Source organism: Notamacropus eugenii, chromosome 3, assembly GCF_028372415.1.
Source record: "Notamacropus eugenii isolate mMacEug1 chromosome 3, mMacEug1.pri_v2, whole genome shotgun sequence".
Lineage (NCBI taxonomy): Eukaryota > Metazoa > Chordata > Mammalia > Diprotodontia > Macropodidae > Notamacropus > Notamacropus eugenii.
Genome location: NC_092874.1, coordinates 219,911,788 through 219,930,276, shown reverse-complemented (window position 1 = coordinate 219,930,276; position 18,489 = coordinate 219,911,788). Strand labels below are relative to the sequence as shown.

Here is an 18,489-nt window from a genome sequence, read left to right as displayed (position 1 = left end):
TTGGTTTTAGTTTCCTACCTGAGTAAAATTCAGGCAGTAAAGTATGGCATTCCAAGAGGGAGACACCCTGAGAGAAATTACAAAGTTTAGGTAAGACCCAGTCTTGACTAAACTAAATCTAGTGAGATGACTCAATACACAACAATAATAAAAAATGTGATATTTGAAAGTCTGAAGAATTATTCTGCCAAATATGGAATAAGAGAAGCACAATGCAAGGTTTTAAAAAGTTATATGCTATTTTTGTTCTTTTGTCACTTTCAGTTTTATTGATATGTTTTGTTTTATATTCCATGCATTTATTTATAGTTTACTCCAACTTTATGAGATGTTTCTTGTAACAAAGTTAAATAGTTAAGCAAAATTAATAGTACAGAGACTGCATCTGAGAGTGCATATAACATTCACATCTACAGCACCTCCCATCTATTTTTTTAAAAAAGACAGAAATTTATTTTCTTTCCTATTCCCACCCCATTGGGGAAAAAAAGACAAATTTCTTTTAACATATATGTATAGTTGTGTCTTATTCTGCACCCCAAATCTAACACTTCTCTGTCATGGATAGCATGTTTCATCAATCCTTTGGCATCATGAATGGTCAATATATTGATTGTAGTTCTTAAAGCTTTCAAAGTTGTTTCTTTTTATAGTATCATTGTCATTGCATAAATTGTTCTGGTTTTGCTTATTTCATTAGTTTATAAAAACCTCAAAACCGCTCATTTTTAGAATATTGAGGTACATTGTTCTGGTTTTGCTCACTTCACTCTGCATCAGTTCATAGATGTCTTTCCATATTCTTTTGAAATCATCTATTTCCTCATTTTTTACAGCACAATAGCTCCATCACATTCATATACCATAACCTATTCAACCATTCTTCAGTTGTTGGAATTGGTGGGGGAAATGGCATTTGAGATAGACCTTGGCTAATGAATAGAATACCTTAGGTGATAAGGGGCAGACAGTATTTCAGGGTTAAGGAATATGTTCTGTACTTCAGACAAGTCTAACAGAATGATTTAGAAGTAGTGTGAGATAAAACTTGAAAAACAAGGTAATGTCAAATTGTAGAGGAACGTGAATGTTAGACAAAAAAATTTGAACTTTATTTGATAGGCAGTAAGGAGCCACTCACTGAGGATTTTTGAACAAAAGAATAATATGGCCAAACATTATCTTTGAGGAAGGATGTCAAGCAGCTTTATAAGGGAGTCAAGAGAGCCAAGACAGGAAGACATTAGGAGTCTTTTAGACCACCTTTCTGCTTTCTAACAGGGAAGAGGATTTGCCCAAGGTCACACAGACAGTGTCAGGCCAATAGCAGGTCTTCTGACCCCAAATCCAGTGCTCAGGCACCATACTATTGCCTTAATTCCCTTTAGTTTGGTTCTGCTCTTCCCCACCTTAATAAAAAGTGCTCAAAGATAACCAATGACTTCATCCAGCCAAAACAAACGGTCTTTTCTCAATCCTCATGCGCCATCTTTTTTTGGCACTTGTCGCTTAATTCTAGTACTAGAATGTCTCGTATGACATTGGATAAACCTCTTCCCCTTCAGCTATAGTGATGACCTGTGGTGCTACTCTAACCTAAGTCGTATGTTTTAGTCGTTTTTTAATTTGGGGAGATTCTTGCCTCCTATTAGGTAAGTATGATTTTTAAGGGATTGTTTCTAAGGTTTTAGGACTCCCAGGTTTCTTGAAGTGATGTAAAATTATGACAGAATTGTTAGCAATTTCAAAATGCAATAATTCACTTGGTAGGACTTGGTCAGTTGAATACACACAACCATGGGGCTTGTGTAGTACCTACAATGGATGATATATTCATTTTTTCAGTGACAAAAGAAAAATAGGATTGTTATTCTAGAGTTCTTTCTAGACAGATTTTTCCCCGTTGGAGTTTTCCTTCTCTTTTGATTAACGTGTTATAGTCAAACATTTGAGAAATGGTTTAAAAATACATTTTTAACCAATTAATCATGTTGGAACTTCAGAGAATCTCCCAAACTATTTAGGTTAGAGCAGCACCAGAGGTCGTCATTATTGCTGTCAAGGTATTTGTGGACCCTAAGCAAATCTTGAAATTTTCATGTTCTACTTTTCCCCTTTGAAAACTATGTTTATTCCTTTCGGTTATTCTACCCTGAAGTAAATTTATTTTCTGCTTCTGCCTGCCTTTCGGTTTATTTCCTATTGCACACAAACATGCCCTTTTCTCCTCTACTGTCTCTTCTGCCCTTTGTAGCTAAAGTCCTCAAAAAGGCCATATTACAATAGTTCCTTTATTTTCGTTCACTTTTTCCTTAACTCTTTAAGATCCAGCTTCTGACAGAAACTGCTCTCTCCAAACTTATTAATGATCTCTTAGTTGTCAGATCCAATGGCCTTTTCTCAATCCTCGTTCTCCTTGACCTCTCTTCAGCCTTTGATACTGTTGACCCCTTTATCTTTGATACTCTCTTCTCTCTGGATTTTTGGGTCTCCTTCCACCTGTCTGATCTCTGTTTCTCAGTCTTTTTTGCTGGATCCTCATCCAGATCACACTCTCTAACCATAGGTGGGCCACAGGGTTCTATCCTGGGTCCACTACTTTTCTCCTATACTACTTCATTTACTGATTTTATCAGCTCCCATGGATTTAATTACCATGTTTATGCTGGTGATTCTCAAATCTACCTATCCTTCACCAGCCTCTCTGCTGACCTCCAGTCTTGCGTCTCCAACTGCGTTTCAGACATCTCAAACTGGATGTCCAGTAGACATCTTAAACTTAATATGTCCAAAATTGAACTCACCTTCCTTCCCCTTAACCACTCCCCCCCCTTCCATATTATTATAGAGGGTAACACCATCTTCCCATCCCTCAGGCTTGCAACCTAGGAGTCATCCTTGACTCCTCACTATCTCTTATGCTCTCTTATCCAATCTGTTGTCAAGGCCTATTGATTTCACCTCTACAACATCTCTTGGATACATACTCTTCTTTCCCCTGATACTGCTACCACTTTAGTGGTACTACTCACATCACATTTGGACTATTACAATAGCCTCTTGGTAGGTCTGCCTGTCACTATAGTCTGTTTTCATTCAGCCACTAAAGTAATTTTTCTTAAATCACAACTCTGATTATGTCACCTTCTCTTTGCCTCCAGGATCAAATACAGAATGCTCTGTTTGGCATTCAAAGCCCCTTTTATAACCTAACCCCCTCCTATTTATCCAGTCTTCTTACACCTTTCTCTCTACTACATACCCTTTAATCCAGTGACAGTGGCCTCCTGACTATTCCACAAACAAGACACTCCATCACTTGGCTCTGGAAATTTTCTCTGGCTGTCCCCCATGCCTAAAGCACTCTCCCTCCTTCACTCTTGACTACTGACATTCCTTCTTTTAAGTCCCAACTAAAAAACTACCTACTGGAGGCCTTCCCCAACCTCTCAATTTCAGTGCTTTCACTCTGTTATTTTCTATTTATCCTATATTTGACTTGCTTTGTATATATTTATTGGTATATTGTCTCTCCCTTTAGATTGTAAGCTCCTTGTGGACAGTGTCTTTTACTCCTTTTGTATCCCCAGCACTTAGCATGGTGCCGGGCACATATTAGGTGCTTAATAAATGTTTATTAATTGATTGAAGTCTTTAAACCTAAGTTGTACATATGTGACATCGCAAAGTAAATACACTTTCTGTAGAGAGTGAAACAAATTATTTGCATTTATTTTTTTAAAATGTGAATCACAATCCTCCCTCCCCCAAATCCCCAACCAATCTGCACATTATATTTTAGTGGCTGTGATTGGGGGAAGGATTGAGTGTGGGACATGGGTGCTAGAATTTCAAAGATAGACTATTTTCTTTTTTACCTTCATTCCATTAAAATATAAAAAGCCATAGGATGGAACCATGGAACTCTTCTGTCCTTAGGAAGGGGCACTTTGTCTCATAAAATTAGAAAGCTGATGAATGGGGGCAACTGGGAGTAGGTTGACACATCTTATATAGGAGTAGTTGACAGAATTGACTTGGTCATGGTTCCAGAAAGGTGGGTAGGGTTTGAGGAATGAGTACCAGCTCTTTAGAAAAGTGGAGTAGATAGTGAAGTTAAAGATTGTTGTTGCTTTCCTGAAACTGGTCCTGAAGAGGCATCCTCTAAGCAGGTTGGGGAAGGGGTAGGGGGGCTGTTGAAGACTTTTTTTAAGGCTGTTGTTTTTAAGGTGAGTAGAGTAGTGAATAGTGAAAGTTGATTATTGAATAACTTTCCTGATAGAGTGAACTGAGAAAAACTACTTTAATTCTCTGACAGATCTTATTTTCTCCTCTTAACCAAGATCTGAAGACATTTTTAAAAGAAAATGTTGGGGCAGGGTGTTTGGGAACAGTGTCTTTTGTCTTTTGAGAGGGAGAATTTGGCTCATTAAGCAACTTTAAAACTTAAATTCTAGCTGGGAAAACCTCTTTAACAGATCTAAGTGATCAGACACTTTGATCTTTGGCAGTTCTAGGAATAAGTTGTGCAGCATAATATGTAATTCTTTCTACTGTATATTATGCATTGTTTCATCTTTAGAGAATGTCTCTTAATGTCAGCCAGAGAAAGGCAGAGAATTATATAGCCCTTGGAACACTGCCAGGCTTTTGTCTGTCTATCAATCTTCCTTTCTATGTATAATTTATGATTAGATATGTATATGAACTAAGAAAGTCCCTCAGCATCAATTTTAGATAAATCTGCCTGAATTAGATGGTAGGCTTGGTCTGATATATTGTAAAGAACACTAGACCATGAAAAGTAAGAAGGCTTGAATTCTAATTTTGACCTTTTAGCTTTATGCAAGTTGTGTGAGTGCAGATAGATTATTTAACTAACTCTCTGGTTCTCAGTTTCCTCATTTATAAAATGAGAAGGTTGGACTAGTGATCTCTGATGTCCTTTCTAGATTTCACATTTGTAGCATGAGATATTTTCACTTTACTCTGCTTAATTTTATTACTTTCTGATCCTTCATTTTCTTATCATAGAATCATAGGATCATAGATCTGATGTTGGAAGGAACTTCAGAAAAGACCATCTAGTCCATGGGTTCTTAATCTGATATCTTTGACCATTTATAAAAAAAAATGCTTGACAACTATTTCAATATAGTTTCCTTTGTAATCGTGTGTATTTTATTTTATAAATTTAAAAACATTTTTCTGAGGAGGGATCCATAAACTTCATCAGATTCCCAAAAGAGTCCATGGCACAAAAAAGATTAACTCCTAATCCAGCCCTACCCTCCATTTTGCATTTGAGGGAAATGGGGCCAGTTCCCCCTTGTCTTATGGTGATTTTGCTTTTAACTATTTGCACAGAACACAAAGATTCACTTATTCTCTTATGAATTCTTGTGCTACTATTGTGACCATGTATGTATACATATATACATACTATATTCAACATGTAATATTCCTTTGTGTTCCATCTTTTCTAGGACTCTGTATCATCTTCGAATTATGTGATGTAAGAAGACTTGACATGGGTAAGCACAACCATATGAAGGTAGAAGTGTTAACTCGTATGACAACTCAGCTGCACCAGAGATAAGAGAACAGGAGTCTGACAGATCTTTTCTCATAGTTCTAGGGTTCATATCTTTGTACTTGATGGTAATTTTAAGTGCTTTTTCAGTTCTCATTACTTAATATGTACACAAATCACATTTTGATAAGGAGTTTTTAAATAGAGCATTTTAAGAGGCATCTTCTAATTTCTCTTGTAGAAAAAAGCAAAGTACAGTAAATCATCTGCTTTATGTGAATTTTTTATTCTGTTTATATGGTCTTGGGAACTGTTGTGGCTATAACATTTCCCACTGTTTGGTTCATAGCAGTCTTCTTTTTTTTATCTGTAGAAGAGATCAATATAAGAATCTGCTGGTAGCCAATTTGAAAGAAATTTGAGATTGGCTATAAAAAGCTGTAAGATTATAACTTACCATATCTTCTGTGATGTTAGTTCCCTCCTTACTTCCTCTCTGTTCTTTTTCTCATTGTTTTCTCTTCCACCTCCTTTTTCCAACATTCCCTCCCTCTTAATTCCTTTCTCTTCTCCCCCAGCATATTGTTGGTTGTTATTCTCATAGAATTTCCATGGTTCTTAATAATTGAGGTTATCTAGTTAGTAACATCTATCTAGTTTGGGGCAGCTAGGTGGTGCAGTGGATAGAGCACCAATTCAGGAGTCAGGAGGACCTGATTTCAAATCTCACCTCAGACTCTTGACACTCACTAGCTGTGTGACCTTGGGCAAGTCACTTAACCCCAATTGCCTCATCCTGATGAATATCTGGTACTGGATTCAGATGCCTCTGGAGGAGAAGTGAGGCTGGTGACCTGCAAAACCCTTCCTCACTCAAAACAAAATCAAGTGCAAGTCATGTCACCATTTCTCTGATGGTATGGTCTTCTTTGGCAACGAAGGATGAACACACATCTATCTAGTTAGTAACAAATAGACCTGAGTCACAGAACTAATTTCAGAGTTGGAAGGTACCTCCAGGTTATCCAGGACAGTACTTCTTGAATAGGAATTCTTTCCTATTCAATATTTTCCTCAACAAGTAGGTGTTTAGCCTTCCCGTATAGATCTCCAATGAAGGGGGAATCCACTCTCTCTGGATAAACAGCTCAATCTACTTTGATCCCATCGTCTAGGGCCAAGCAGAAAATCCCTTTTCCATATAACTGCCCTGAGGTACTTGAAGACAGCTGGTGTTGCTTCTGTGCCTTTTCTTCTCAAGACTACACAGTTCTTTCCGTTGAGCTTAGTAAGTGTTCTCTTTAGTCTCTTTGCTGTCATAGTGATTCTGCTCGTTTTGCATTCAGGTTGTTGTTTTCTTTCCTAAAATGTGGCATGAACTAAACAAAGCCCTCAGACATTTTAAATAGGACACTGCATGACGGAGACCACCATCTTCCTTAAGGTACTCTGCCTTTATTAATGCAGTCTAAGATAGATTTTGACATGCCATTTGGCTGTCATGTCACAGTGCTAACTAATTGAGCTTGCAGTTCGCTCCAACTCCCAGAACTCTTTTATACACACTGGTTTTTGACCATGCTTCCCTTGTTCTATCCTTGTACAGGTTACTTTTGAATCTAAGGACAAGATTGGACATTTATCCTTAACCATTTTTTTCTTCTTTGATTCAGCCCATCATTCTATTCTGTTGATAGCTTTTTAGAACCCATCTCTGTTTCCTAACATACTAACTTTTCTTCCCAGCTTTCTGTCATTTGCCCGTTGGACAAGTAAACTATTGTACTTTCATTCAATACGACTATAAAAAATATTGTACAGGGCCCAGGAAAAGTTGCTGGAACACTCCACTGTAAACCTCTTTTCAGGTTGTTGTAGACCCTTTATTCCTTATTCTTTGGCTCCAACTATTCAAACAATTCAGAACCTACCTAACTACACTGTCATTTAACCCAAATCTCTCTATTTTGTCCAGTGGGATATTGTAAGAAACTTTAGCAAATGCCTTGAAGGAATCCCAGCATTCACTATCAGTGTTATTCCCTTGATTGAGTAACAAAGCAGGGAATGAGATTCGTCTTCCATGACCTATTGATGAAGCAGTGCTTACTCTTAGAGTACCACTTCTCTTCCTAAAGTCATACATTGTAGAGTTTTGCCACGAATTGGTCAAGCCCAGCTGCTTATCATATGAAGATTACTGTCTATTTTTTTATTTCATAGTCAGTACTGTATGTGCATTTCACCTTCCTGTTAATCATTTTGATTTTATCTTTCATAGTCCAAAGGTGTTTTTTTCTTGGTAGAGAAGATGGAGGCAAAGCAAAGGTTGGATACTTCTGTCTTTTTTATTTTTCTTTGCCATTCCATCCTCACTGAGCAGTGGTCTTTTCCCCTTTTTTGATCATTTCTGTCCTATTATAGCTAGAAAGCTTCTTTCTGTCCTCTTTAGTATTCACCACCAACTTCTTAGCTGTAGGATTCATGATAACCATTTTTACTCTTTTGTATTTGCCCTTAGTTACCTGTCCTTGCTTCTATTTCCTCTGTGTGTCTAACTGAATTTATTATTTTGTAGCAGAAGTAGTGGCCTTACTCTGTATTGGTGATTAGCTGATGTAATTTAATTTGTTAAGCCACAGTTGTGCCCTAGAGATATACTTATTATAAAGAAAATCTTAAAGAAAATCAGAGAAACAGATGCAAGTTATAAAAGAAAACAACAAAAAAGATTCATTCCATACTTTAAAAAATTTCAATAGCATAGAGTTTAAAAATGAGTAAATAGAATTATTTATTTTTTATTGAAATGCAGAAGTATGGGAGTTTTTTGGGGGAAGATTTTAAATAATATACTTAGTTTTTTTTAATAACATACTTTAATAACATACTTAGTTTTTAGGCTTGAATATAGCATTTTGTGTACTCTAAAGGTTCTGCTACTTTGCCTATGGTATTCCCTATTTGTAAGTAGACCAGTTTCTGCACTTGATCCTTTTTCTTGCTAAAATTAAGATGGGTTGCTAGTGGTTATTGTAGCTAGAGAGAGAGACTCTATTTAATTGTAGAATTGTTTCATAACATCATCTTTGGAAATCACTTAAATTATGTTGTATCCAAAAATTAGTTCTTTTTTAAAATTTATCATTTGTTTGTTTTGGGGGTCATGGGTATGGGGAGAGGTTCCTGGGGTTATGATTGTGGCATAAAAAACATCAATAAAAAAATTTAAAAAGTAAGTTATAGCAAAAGGTTTGATTCAGCAGGAGAGAATTTAGATTGAGGTATACTATAAAATGGACTAATTTGTGTTCTTTTCCTCAGATGAAATTTCTGATACTATGAGGATGGAGTCTAGAGAAATAACTTTAGTGAACCACACCACTATATTCAAAACACATCTGCCAGAGATAGGTTTTCAAGGGAACCAGCTTTCACTTTCTGACCACCAGGTTTGGAATCATTTCTCAACTTATTTTAAATGTTTTCTCTTTTAAATTTTTCTTAAATATTGTTATATTTCTCTGTCCAAATGACTGTTATATCAATTTTCACAGATTAAGAACATTAATGAGAGAATTTTAGTGTTTGATATTTTGCAGATGAAACATGTATCAAATTGCTTATGAACTCTTTGGGGCAGAAACTTTGAGGAAACATGCTGCATTCTGAATAGATACTTGCTGAACATTATAGCATAAACATAAGTGCTCTAATAAATTAGTAAAGTTGCTGAGCAACGATAAAGAGAATGTGTTCATATGTAGCTGTTCTGAGAACTTGTAATTGAACTGTGGCTAATATTGTCTTCCCAAAAGCCTCTGGGAAGCAAGTAGTATCCGCTAGTGAGCCACATTTTTCCCTTTGATGCTTTAGGCTATAGCAAAGGATGTAGAATAGATTCATTATTCAAATAAGTGGATGCATTTGCTATCATGAGATATGTACTTTGCTGGTGAGAATGCTTGTAATTAAAATAAAACCTTAAAACAAATTTTGAATTATTCATTCTTCTTCATTTTTTGTATCCATAATTACTTGGTCAAACTACCATTTTTTTCCTTTTCAGATTTTTGCTTAATTTCTTGCTTTTGAACATGGTTTAGTCTCACTTAATGAATAAAATTTCTTTTAATATAAGTATCTTCCTTCATATCTTACCATCAGAAATCTGATTTTTAAAAAAAAATTCTTTGTTTTATATAGGGTTTGCCTTCCAGACCTGAAAATTCGGATCCACCTTTTACTTGTTCCACAAGGAGTACAGTATATAACCCAAATTATTATTCAGGTATGATGCATTTCTTAGAGTCATAAAATGCACTTCTAATATACCGTATATTTCTTTCTGATAGGGTGTTTGTAGTTGCTATCACTTAAAGTTTAGTAGTTGTCAAGAATGATGTGTCATTTCTCTCTTAAAACATTACTTGAAAACTCTAATTTTGTTTGCTATTTTTCAATTCAAGTCACAATTAAATTAGTTTTTATTTAGATGTTTGGTCAATCAGTTGTGACCCATTTGGGGTTTTCTTGAAAAGATACTGGAGTTGTTTGCCATTTCCTTCTCCAGCTCATTTTACAAATGAGGAAACTGAGGCAAACAGGGTTAAGTGATTTGCCCAAGGTTACACAACTAGTTAAATGTCTGAGGCCACTGATTCCAGGCCCAGCACTCTATCCACTGTGCCACCGAACTGTTTGGATAGTTTTCTTCTAATCCATTCTAATCCATTCACCATTTCTGTGTGGGGAGAACAGCAGTGGCAGTTAGAAAAAAATTATAATTTTTTTTTTTTGGTGATGTACAAAGAACATGGCATAGATTTAAAACTTAATGTTTGTTTGACCTGTCCAAATCTATGTATGTTCTTTGAGAAACTGGATTTTAAAAGGTTTAACTTTGCAATGAAAATCTCAAAAAAAAAAAAAAATTCCTCAAAAACTGTAGTGAAAGAGGACTGCAAAAAAAAAAAATGGGAATAATTAAACATAAATACTGATGCTTTACCTGGACCCAAGCTTGTTCATTGACACGTTAGCCATAAATTCTTTCTAGCACCTGTCATAGCTAATCCTTTTAATTCATCATTATACATTTCATGGTTGGCAAGTGCCTACATTCTTCTGAGTTGTCCTTATTTCCTGCCTGCCAGCCTATGTTCTGCCTTCCCCCTAACTGATGCTCCCATAGAAAAGAGTTATACTAACTATGCTGAGAAGTAGCATGATAGAGTGGAGAGCTGTTGACCTCTAAATTGGCCTATATAGAGGAGAGAGCACTGAATTAGAAATCAGGAGTTTCATATTCTAGTTCTGAGACTGCCCTTAGTCGGAAAGATGACGTTGGGCAAATCATGTGACCTATCTGGGCTTTAGTTATGCAAAATGAAGAGATTAAACCAGATGATCTCGAAGATCTCGTCCAACTCTGAAATTCTAATTTTTCACAGTCCTGCTGACTCACCAGTCAGTAAAGGATTTGTGAGATTAATGTTTCCTTTTGAATCCACAATATATTTCCTCATAACATTACCCTACCCATTTACTGTTTTCTATAATCTTGTTTGTTAACTGTATATTTGTTTTAAAATTTCTCCTTCAATCTGCCCATTTCCAATCCATTGTTGCTGGATTTTTTGTTTGTTTGTTTTTACAACTTCTTTTGGACCTATTTATTTGTTTTAGTAATTACTACCCTAGTTGCCTTGGCCTTGCTTCTTGTCAGTTGATTGGACCAAATGGAGGTCCTTGGTTTCTCTGTCTTGTCATCATGACTGCATTCTGATATTTGCTTCTTCTCTGATTCTGAGATTCTTTCCTTGCTCCTCATTGCATAAAACATTCCATCTCTCAATTCTCAGCATTTTTACTGACTCGCTCCCATGTTTAGAATGCTCTCCCTGTTCATCTCTGGCTTCTCTCCATCTTGTGTGGTTTCTTTCAAATCTCAGCTACAATCCCACTTTCCATTGGAAGCCTTTCCCAATCCCTCTTAATTCTAGTGTGTTTGCTCTGTTACTTATCTCGAATTTATCCTGAAAATATCTTGTTTGTACATGTTAGCTATTAACATGTTATCTCCCTTGTTGGACTGTGAACTCTTTGTGAAGAGGCACTGGGTGGTTTTTTTTTGGTTATCTTTTTATTTTTGTTTTTTGTCTTTCTTTGTATCTCCTGCATTTAACACAGTGCCTGGCACATAGTAGGTGCTTAATAAATGCTTGATGGCTGATTTGAAATATAAATATACTTGGGTAAGCTGGGAACCCTGGAGTCATAACAATTATTATACTTTAGTAGTAAGTCAGAGAGTTTATACTTGTCTTCTTGAATCAAGTTTTAAAAATCTAATTCTCTTATCAGTTTGAGACCAATATTTTAAAAAGGGAAACAGTATGCTGCAGTGGTTGTATAAATGGCCTTGGAGCCAAGAAGACTTAGATTCAAGTTCTGTCTGTGACACATACTGGCTGTCTAACCCTAGGTAATATCAGTTCCTCAGGTCTCTTCAGACCATAAGTTGCAAAAGAAGGTGCCAGATCCCTGCTTTCGTAGAGGGAGTAACCCTACTCAGGAATTCCCTATACCATTGAGCTCACAGGTCTAGTCCCTCTTCCTATCATGTTTTTTAAAATCTACTTCTGAGCTCTTAATGAACAAAACAAAAGAATATTTTTGATAACAGGAAAATAATAACATTATTTCAATCTTAGAGTCAGGTATAGATGTCTAATTTAGATTTTTAAATCACTTTAAATCACTTTAAGTTTGATTAAATCCACAAATGAAAAGACAAAAGTTTTTTTTTTCTGGACAAAGAAAGATAGCTCAGAATGAAAATGATTTAATTTGCACATATGCCTTAGATCTGCAGGTTATTGCTCTGAAAGCGCGTTAAACTTTTAGGCTGTCAAAGTACCATTTACTAAGATGAGACCATTTGCTTTTAAAAAGTAATTCTGAACTTTACAAGTAAAGTTAGCATTTCCATATATGTGAAACAGAAAAAAATATTTCATGAAACTATGAATTTCTATTATATATAGCTTGATTCCTTTTTTTAGGTATATAATAAATTTGACATGTATCTTTCAGTGCTCTCTAGCTTGTCTGTAATTCCTTCTGTGGTGTTCTGTGTGTTGAAAAAAAATGCTTCAATGACCTTTGCTTTCCTTTTCTTTATTATTCTTAAGTCTTCCAAAGATTTTGTATAAATTATTCTCCTGGTTCTGTTCACTTCACTTTGGACCAGTTCATGCAGACTTTCTCTAGTTTCTCTAAAAACCATCCCCTTTGTCATGTTCTTGTGATGCAATAATATTCCATTACATTCATATGTCAAAATGTGTTCATCCATTTTCCCATTTGAAAGGTGTCCTCTTTGTTATCAGTTTTTTTGTCCTAAAGGAAAGAACTGCTATATTTTTTCACATGCGGGTCCTTTACCTTTTTTTTTTTTGATCTTTCCATGGTATAGGCCTAGTGGTAGAATCCCTGGTTCAAAGGTTATATATAATTTAGTGACTTCTTGGATGCTATTTACTTTTAAGATAATTTATTGCAGTAGTTTTTAAGTGGATACTAAACTTAGCGCACCTCCAAAAAAGGGAGCCATTGATACTCAGCTCTTTGGCAAATTATTGCTTAATATGTAATCTTAACTATGACATTTACAACTCTTGACTTCTTAGTAATGCCAGAATCCCAGATCAGAACCCTTCCTAAGCTAAATGTTGGTGGTGCTCCCTGGTGGACCTTGTCTGGCTTTGACAGCTGAAGAGAATCCTGTGATTTCAATGAGACCCCAAACCAGCTAATTCTGGACGTGATGACTCCCTGGTATCATGTTCTTTGAGGCTGAACCTTCTATCACATACCGTTAGGAAGGTCACTGCATCAGCCCTGGTCTCAAATTTCATGCCTGTCAGGATAATTTGGGTGTCTTGACAGACATATTCCTCAAATAGACATCAGTGCTTAGAGCCTATTTCTTGGTTAGATTTAAACAGAAGAGTGTGAGGTATGAAGGTCAGTGCTTTTACTGTGCATTTTAGGATTTGATTTTATGGCATTTTTTTATGAGACTTCTATTATTTTGGCTTTGCATGAAGATGACACCAACAGATGGATACAGGTCTTAGGAAAATATGTATTGGGGATTTCTTTAACACAAAGAACAAAAATATTACAATCAGATTTTGAAGTCACATTAATGCAGATTTCTTATCATTAAGCTAAGATTAATTGATAAAATATTTTGTGCTATTCTAAATAGTAGCATTTTGAAAAAATTCTGTGAAGGAAACCTTGGATTTGTAAATACGTTTAGAAAATGAATCCACAATAATCATTTTGGTATTTCCATTCTATAAGATCATATAATTTAGAGGTAGAGTGGACCTTAAAGGTGATCTCATCTTCCCTCCCTGATTTGCAGATGAGGAAACTGAGACCCAGAGCACTTAAATGACTGACCTAAAGTCACACAGATACTGAACACCAGGGCTGGGCTCTGAATCTAGGTCTTCTGACTCCAAGTCCATACCTCATTCACATTCAACACAGCGGAGGCCACCATAGTTGAATAGAGAGGAAAATTCTTTATCAACTGATTTTGTTGGATGAGTTGCAGATTAATCAAAGGTTTATTTAGCTTTATCTTGAAGGACTAAGTGTCAATTAATGCAATTTTTTAAAGCGATTGTACTATAATTTTTCCTTTCTCCATAAATATACTCTAAATACCAGTAATTTTAAACATGTTACAATTTTTCTCTGAAAAATATTCCATCCCACTATATTTTCTTTACCTTATGAATAAAAAAAAGTGTTATATCAATTGATGCAGTTTTGTCCTTAGACAATAATAGCTAATAATAATGTTGTTAAGTCATTTTTCAGTCACATCTAACACTTCATGACCCCATTTGGTTTCTTGGCAAGGACGCTAGGGTGGTTTGCCATTTTCTTCTGCAACTTATTTTCCAGATGAGGAAACTGAGGCAAACAGGGTGAAATGACTTGGCCAGGGTCACACAACTAGTAAGTGTCTGAGACCAGATTTGAACTCAATAGGAGGAGTCTTCCTAACTCCAGGCCCAGCACTCTATCCACTGTGCCACCTAATTGCCCCTATGGCTAACATTAATAGAGTGCTTACTTTGTGCCAAGTACTGTGCTAAGTCATTTAAAATTGTTATCTCACTTGATCCTCACTACAACCCCAGGAGGTAAGTGCTGTTATCCTGATTTTACAGATGAGGAAACTGAGGCAAACAGATTAAGTGAAGTGCTTTGCCCATGGTCACATAGCTAGTAAATGTCTGAGGCTGGATTTGAATTTGAGTCTTCCTTATTCCAGGACTGACATTCTATCTGCTGCTTCACCTTGCTGCTCCTAATTCTGGTCTTTCTAGTGCTAGGTGGGAAGGGACTTCAGAGGTCATTTAGGCCCAGCCATTCATTTTGCAGAAGAGAAAACTGACTTACCTATTAGTAAATGACTGCAGAGGTGGGATTTCAGAGCCATTATTCTTTTCAAGCCATAGGTCAGAGAAATCATGGTCAATAATTAGCAGTCCTCAGAGTGATACAACTAATAGTCCTGTGCCTCAGCAGGTTGAAGATGAGTAGTAGCAGGTCTTCAGTGCAGGTGATAGGTCATGTCTGTTGTACAATAGCCGGAGTTTACTTTTGCTTTAGAGAGTGTTTAGCAGACCATCTCTCTGTAGAAGGTCCTTGGTTGGAGAAGACAGTGCCTAACAAACAGGAAATGGTACCAGCTGCTCATTAAGTTTTCATTTTAATTAAAATTCTCCTTAGACATTCAGCTACTTGCAAAATGTAGTTGGGGTAAAACATTGACTTTGGTTGGACATCGTAGAGTCACATTGAATATAGATAAGGCATGTCCCCATAATAAGGTTAATCTTCATCAGATTTTAGGTTAGCAAGACTGAGAATCAGCTGTAGTTTTCAGAAGTAAACATTGCCTGCATTTGAGACTTGATTTCTTTAGATAAACACATTGCTTGGAACGTTAATGTGATTGCATTTTGTACAGACTACCAGGTATAGTCTTTTTATGATTTATATAATTTTTCTCTTTTAGATAGCCTTTCCTCAGACAGTTTTCTGGTTGAGCCAAGAACATTTGGTCAGAGTGTGAATGGCCACTGGAGAAATTCCACCCCTGCACCAACTTCAGCTTTACAGAAACCCAGAATCAGCCGAAGTCATTACCATGATACTCGAAAAGCCTCCAGGTTAGTATCCTATCCACGTAAGACACTACTTTCAGTCCTACCTCAGATTTGAAGAAGGTTGATACAAAGTAGCTCTTAGTGTTACTTTTTAGAAGGAAGGAATTTTTGGAGTCTAGAGTTGAGAGTTGGGACAAATTTATTCTTAAATTTCATATAATTAGAATTATTTTTTATTAAGTTTGGTAAAGGCCAAACCCTATCAGCCTCAGGTATGGATGAGTTAGGGGAAACCTTATTAATGGTGCATAAGTATATGAGAGTTCCTTTAGGATCAAGATCATTACTTTGGATACTGACCAAAGTCAATCTCTGTGGTTCTTGTAGTAGAGAAATGAGTACTTTTTGCAAGTTCCTTCCTCATATGTACCCAGTCAGTTCTTTAAATGATTTAAACAACTTGACCTTGTTTAGAACAAAGGGTACTGCAGCTCACCTGATAGTTTATAGGAAGACATCTTTGACTGCTGTAGAGAATAGCTTTATTCTAGTTACCAATTATATTGAAATAGTTATCAAAATTTTTTTAATAATATTTTTTCTTAATTACGTGTCAGGATAATTTTTAGCATTTTTGTAAGATTTTGAGTTCCAAATTTTTCTCCCTCTCTTCTGCCTTCCCCTTCCCCCTCTTCCAAAAATGATAGGCAATTTGATATAGATTATACATATGTTATCATGTAAAACATTTCATATTAGTCACAGTTGTGAAAGAAGAAACAGATCTAAAGGGGAGAAAAACACAAAAGAGAATAAAGTAAGTGAAAAAAACATGCTTTAATCTGCATTCAGAGTCTGTCAGTTCTTTATCTGGATGTGGATAGCATTTTCCTTTGTGAGTTCTTTGTGAGTTCTTTTTCTTGGATCGTTGTGTTACTGAGATGAGATGAGTGATTCATAACTGATCATCATACAGTGTTGCTGAGACTGTGTACAGTGTTTTCCTTGTTCTGCTCATTTCACTTTGTGTCGGTTTGTACAAGTCTTTCCAGGTTTTTTTGAAATCTGCCTTCTCATCATTTCTTATTGCACAGTAATATTCAATTACATTGACATACCACAGCTTGTTCAGCTGTTCTCCAACTGATGGGCATCCCCTCAGTTTCCAGTTATTTTGCCACTATGAAAAGGGCTGCTATAAATATTTTTGTACATGTAGGTTTTTTTCCCTTTTTTATGATCTCTTTGAGATATAGACCTAGTAGTGGTAGTGTTGTATCAAAGGGTAAGCACTGTTTGGTTGCGCTTTGGGCATAGTTCCAAATTGCTCTCCAGAATGGTTGGATCAGTTTACAACTTTCCCAACAGTGCTTCAGTGTCCCAGTTTTCCCACATCCTCTCCAAATTTATCATTTTTCTTTTTTTGGCATATTACCCAATCTGATAGGTATGAGGTGGTAACTCGAGTTGTTTTAATTTGCCTTTTTAGAGAAAGGCAATCAGTAGTGATTTAGAACGCTTCTTCATATACCTATGGATAGTTTTGATTTCTTCATCTAAAAACTTCCTGTTCATATCCTTTGACATTTATCAATTGGAGAGTGACTTGTATTCTTATAAATTTGACTCACTTCTCTACATATTTGAGAAATGAGATTGTTTCCCAGCTTTCTGCTTTCCTTCTACTCTTGTTGCACTGGTTTTGTTTGTGCAAAACCTTTTTATTTAATATCATCAAAATTATCTATTTTGTAATGGTCTCTATCTCTTGTTTGGTCATGAATTCTTCCCTTCCCCACAGATCTGACAGGTAGACTATTCCTTACTCTTCTCATTTGCTTATGGTGTCACCCTTTATGTCTAAACCATGCACCCGTTTTCACCTTATCTTAGTATATTGTGGGAGATGTTGTTCTGTATCTAGTTTGTGTCCTATTGTTTTCAAGTTTTTCTAGCAATTTTTTTATCACATGGTGAGTTCTTAGGTTCATCAGACCCTGGGTTACTATGGTCATTGACTGCTATGTCTTGTGTACTTAATCTATTTTACTGATCCACCACTTATTTCTTAGCCAGTACCTGATAAATGATTACTGCTTTATAATATAGTTTGAGATCTGGTATTGCTAGACTACCTTTCTTTGTATCTTTTTTCGTTAATTTCCTTTTTATTCTTAACCTTTTGTTCTTTCAGATAAATTTTGTTGTTATTTTTTCTAGCTCTATCAAATTATTTTTTGATAGTTTGATTAGTATTACTGAATAAGTAAATTAGGCAGAATTGTCATTTTTATTATGTTGGCTCAGCCTACCCAGGAGCAACTGTTATTTTTCCAGTTGTTTAGATCTGACTTTATTTGTGTAAAAAGTGTTATGCATTTCTGTTTATATAGTTTCTGAGTTTATCTTGGCAGGTGGACTCCCGAGTATTTTATATCCTGTACAGTTATTTTAAATGTAATTTCTCTTTCTCTCTCTTGCTGCTGGGCTTTGTTGGTCCCCAAATGCTGATGATTTCTGTGGGTTTATCTTATATCCTACAGCTTTGCTGAAGTTTTTAATTATTTCAACTAGTTTCTTAATTGATTCTTTAGGGTTCTCTAAGTATACCATCATATCATCTGTAAAGAGTGTTCATTTTGTTTCTTCATTGCCTGTTCTAATTCCTTTGACTTCCTTTTCTTATTGCTGTAGCTAACAAAAGTACTATATTGAATAATAGTGGTGATAATGGGCATCCTTGCTTTACCT

At 35.8% G+C, this 18,489-nt stretch overlaps 1 protein-coding gene across 4 annotated transcripts in view; it reads left to right on the top strand.

Annotated features, from left to right (window-relative positions):
• SENP1 (SUMO specific peptidase 1) overlaps nucleotides 1-18,489 on the top strand; it is a 72,390-nt gene that overhangs the window by 9,298 nt on the left and 44,603 nt on the right. For 3 of the 4 annotated variants that reach the window (XM_072654512.1, XM_072654509.1, XM_072654511.1), the window contains exons 2-5: nucleotides 5,487-5,534; nucleotides 8,858-8,985; nucleotides 9,740-9,824; nucleotides 15,648-15,801. In XM_072654512.1, coding sequence (XP_072510613.1) covers nucleotides 5,531-5,534; nucleotides 8,858-8,985; nucleotides 9,740-9,824; nucleotides 15,648-15,801 — 371 coding nt within the window. In that variant the 5' untranslated portion in view covers nucleotides 5,487-5,530. Of the gene's footprint in view, nucleotides 1-37; nucleotides 91-5,486; nucleotides 5,535-8,857; nucleotides 8,986-9,739; nucleotides 9,825-15,647; nucleotides 15,802-18,489 lie in introns of those variants that run through there. The other variant, XM_072654510.1, reaches the window with a different exon arrangement.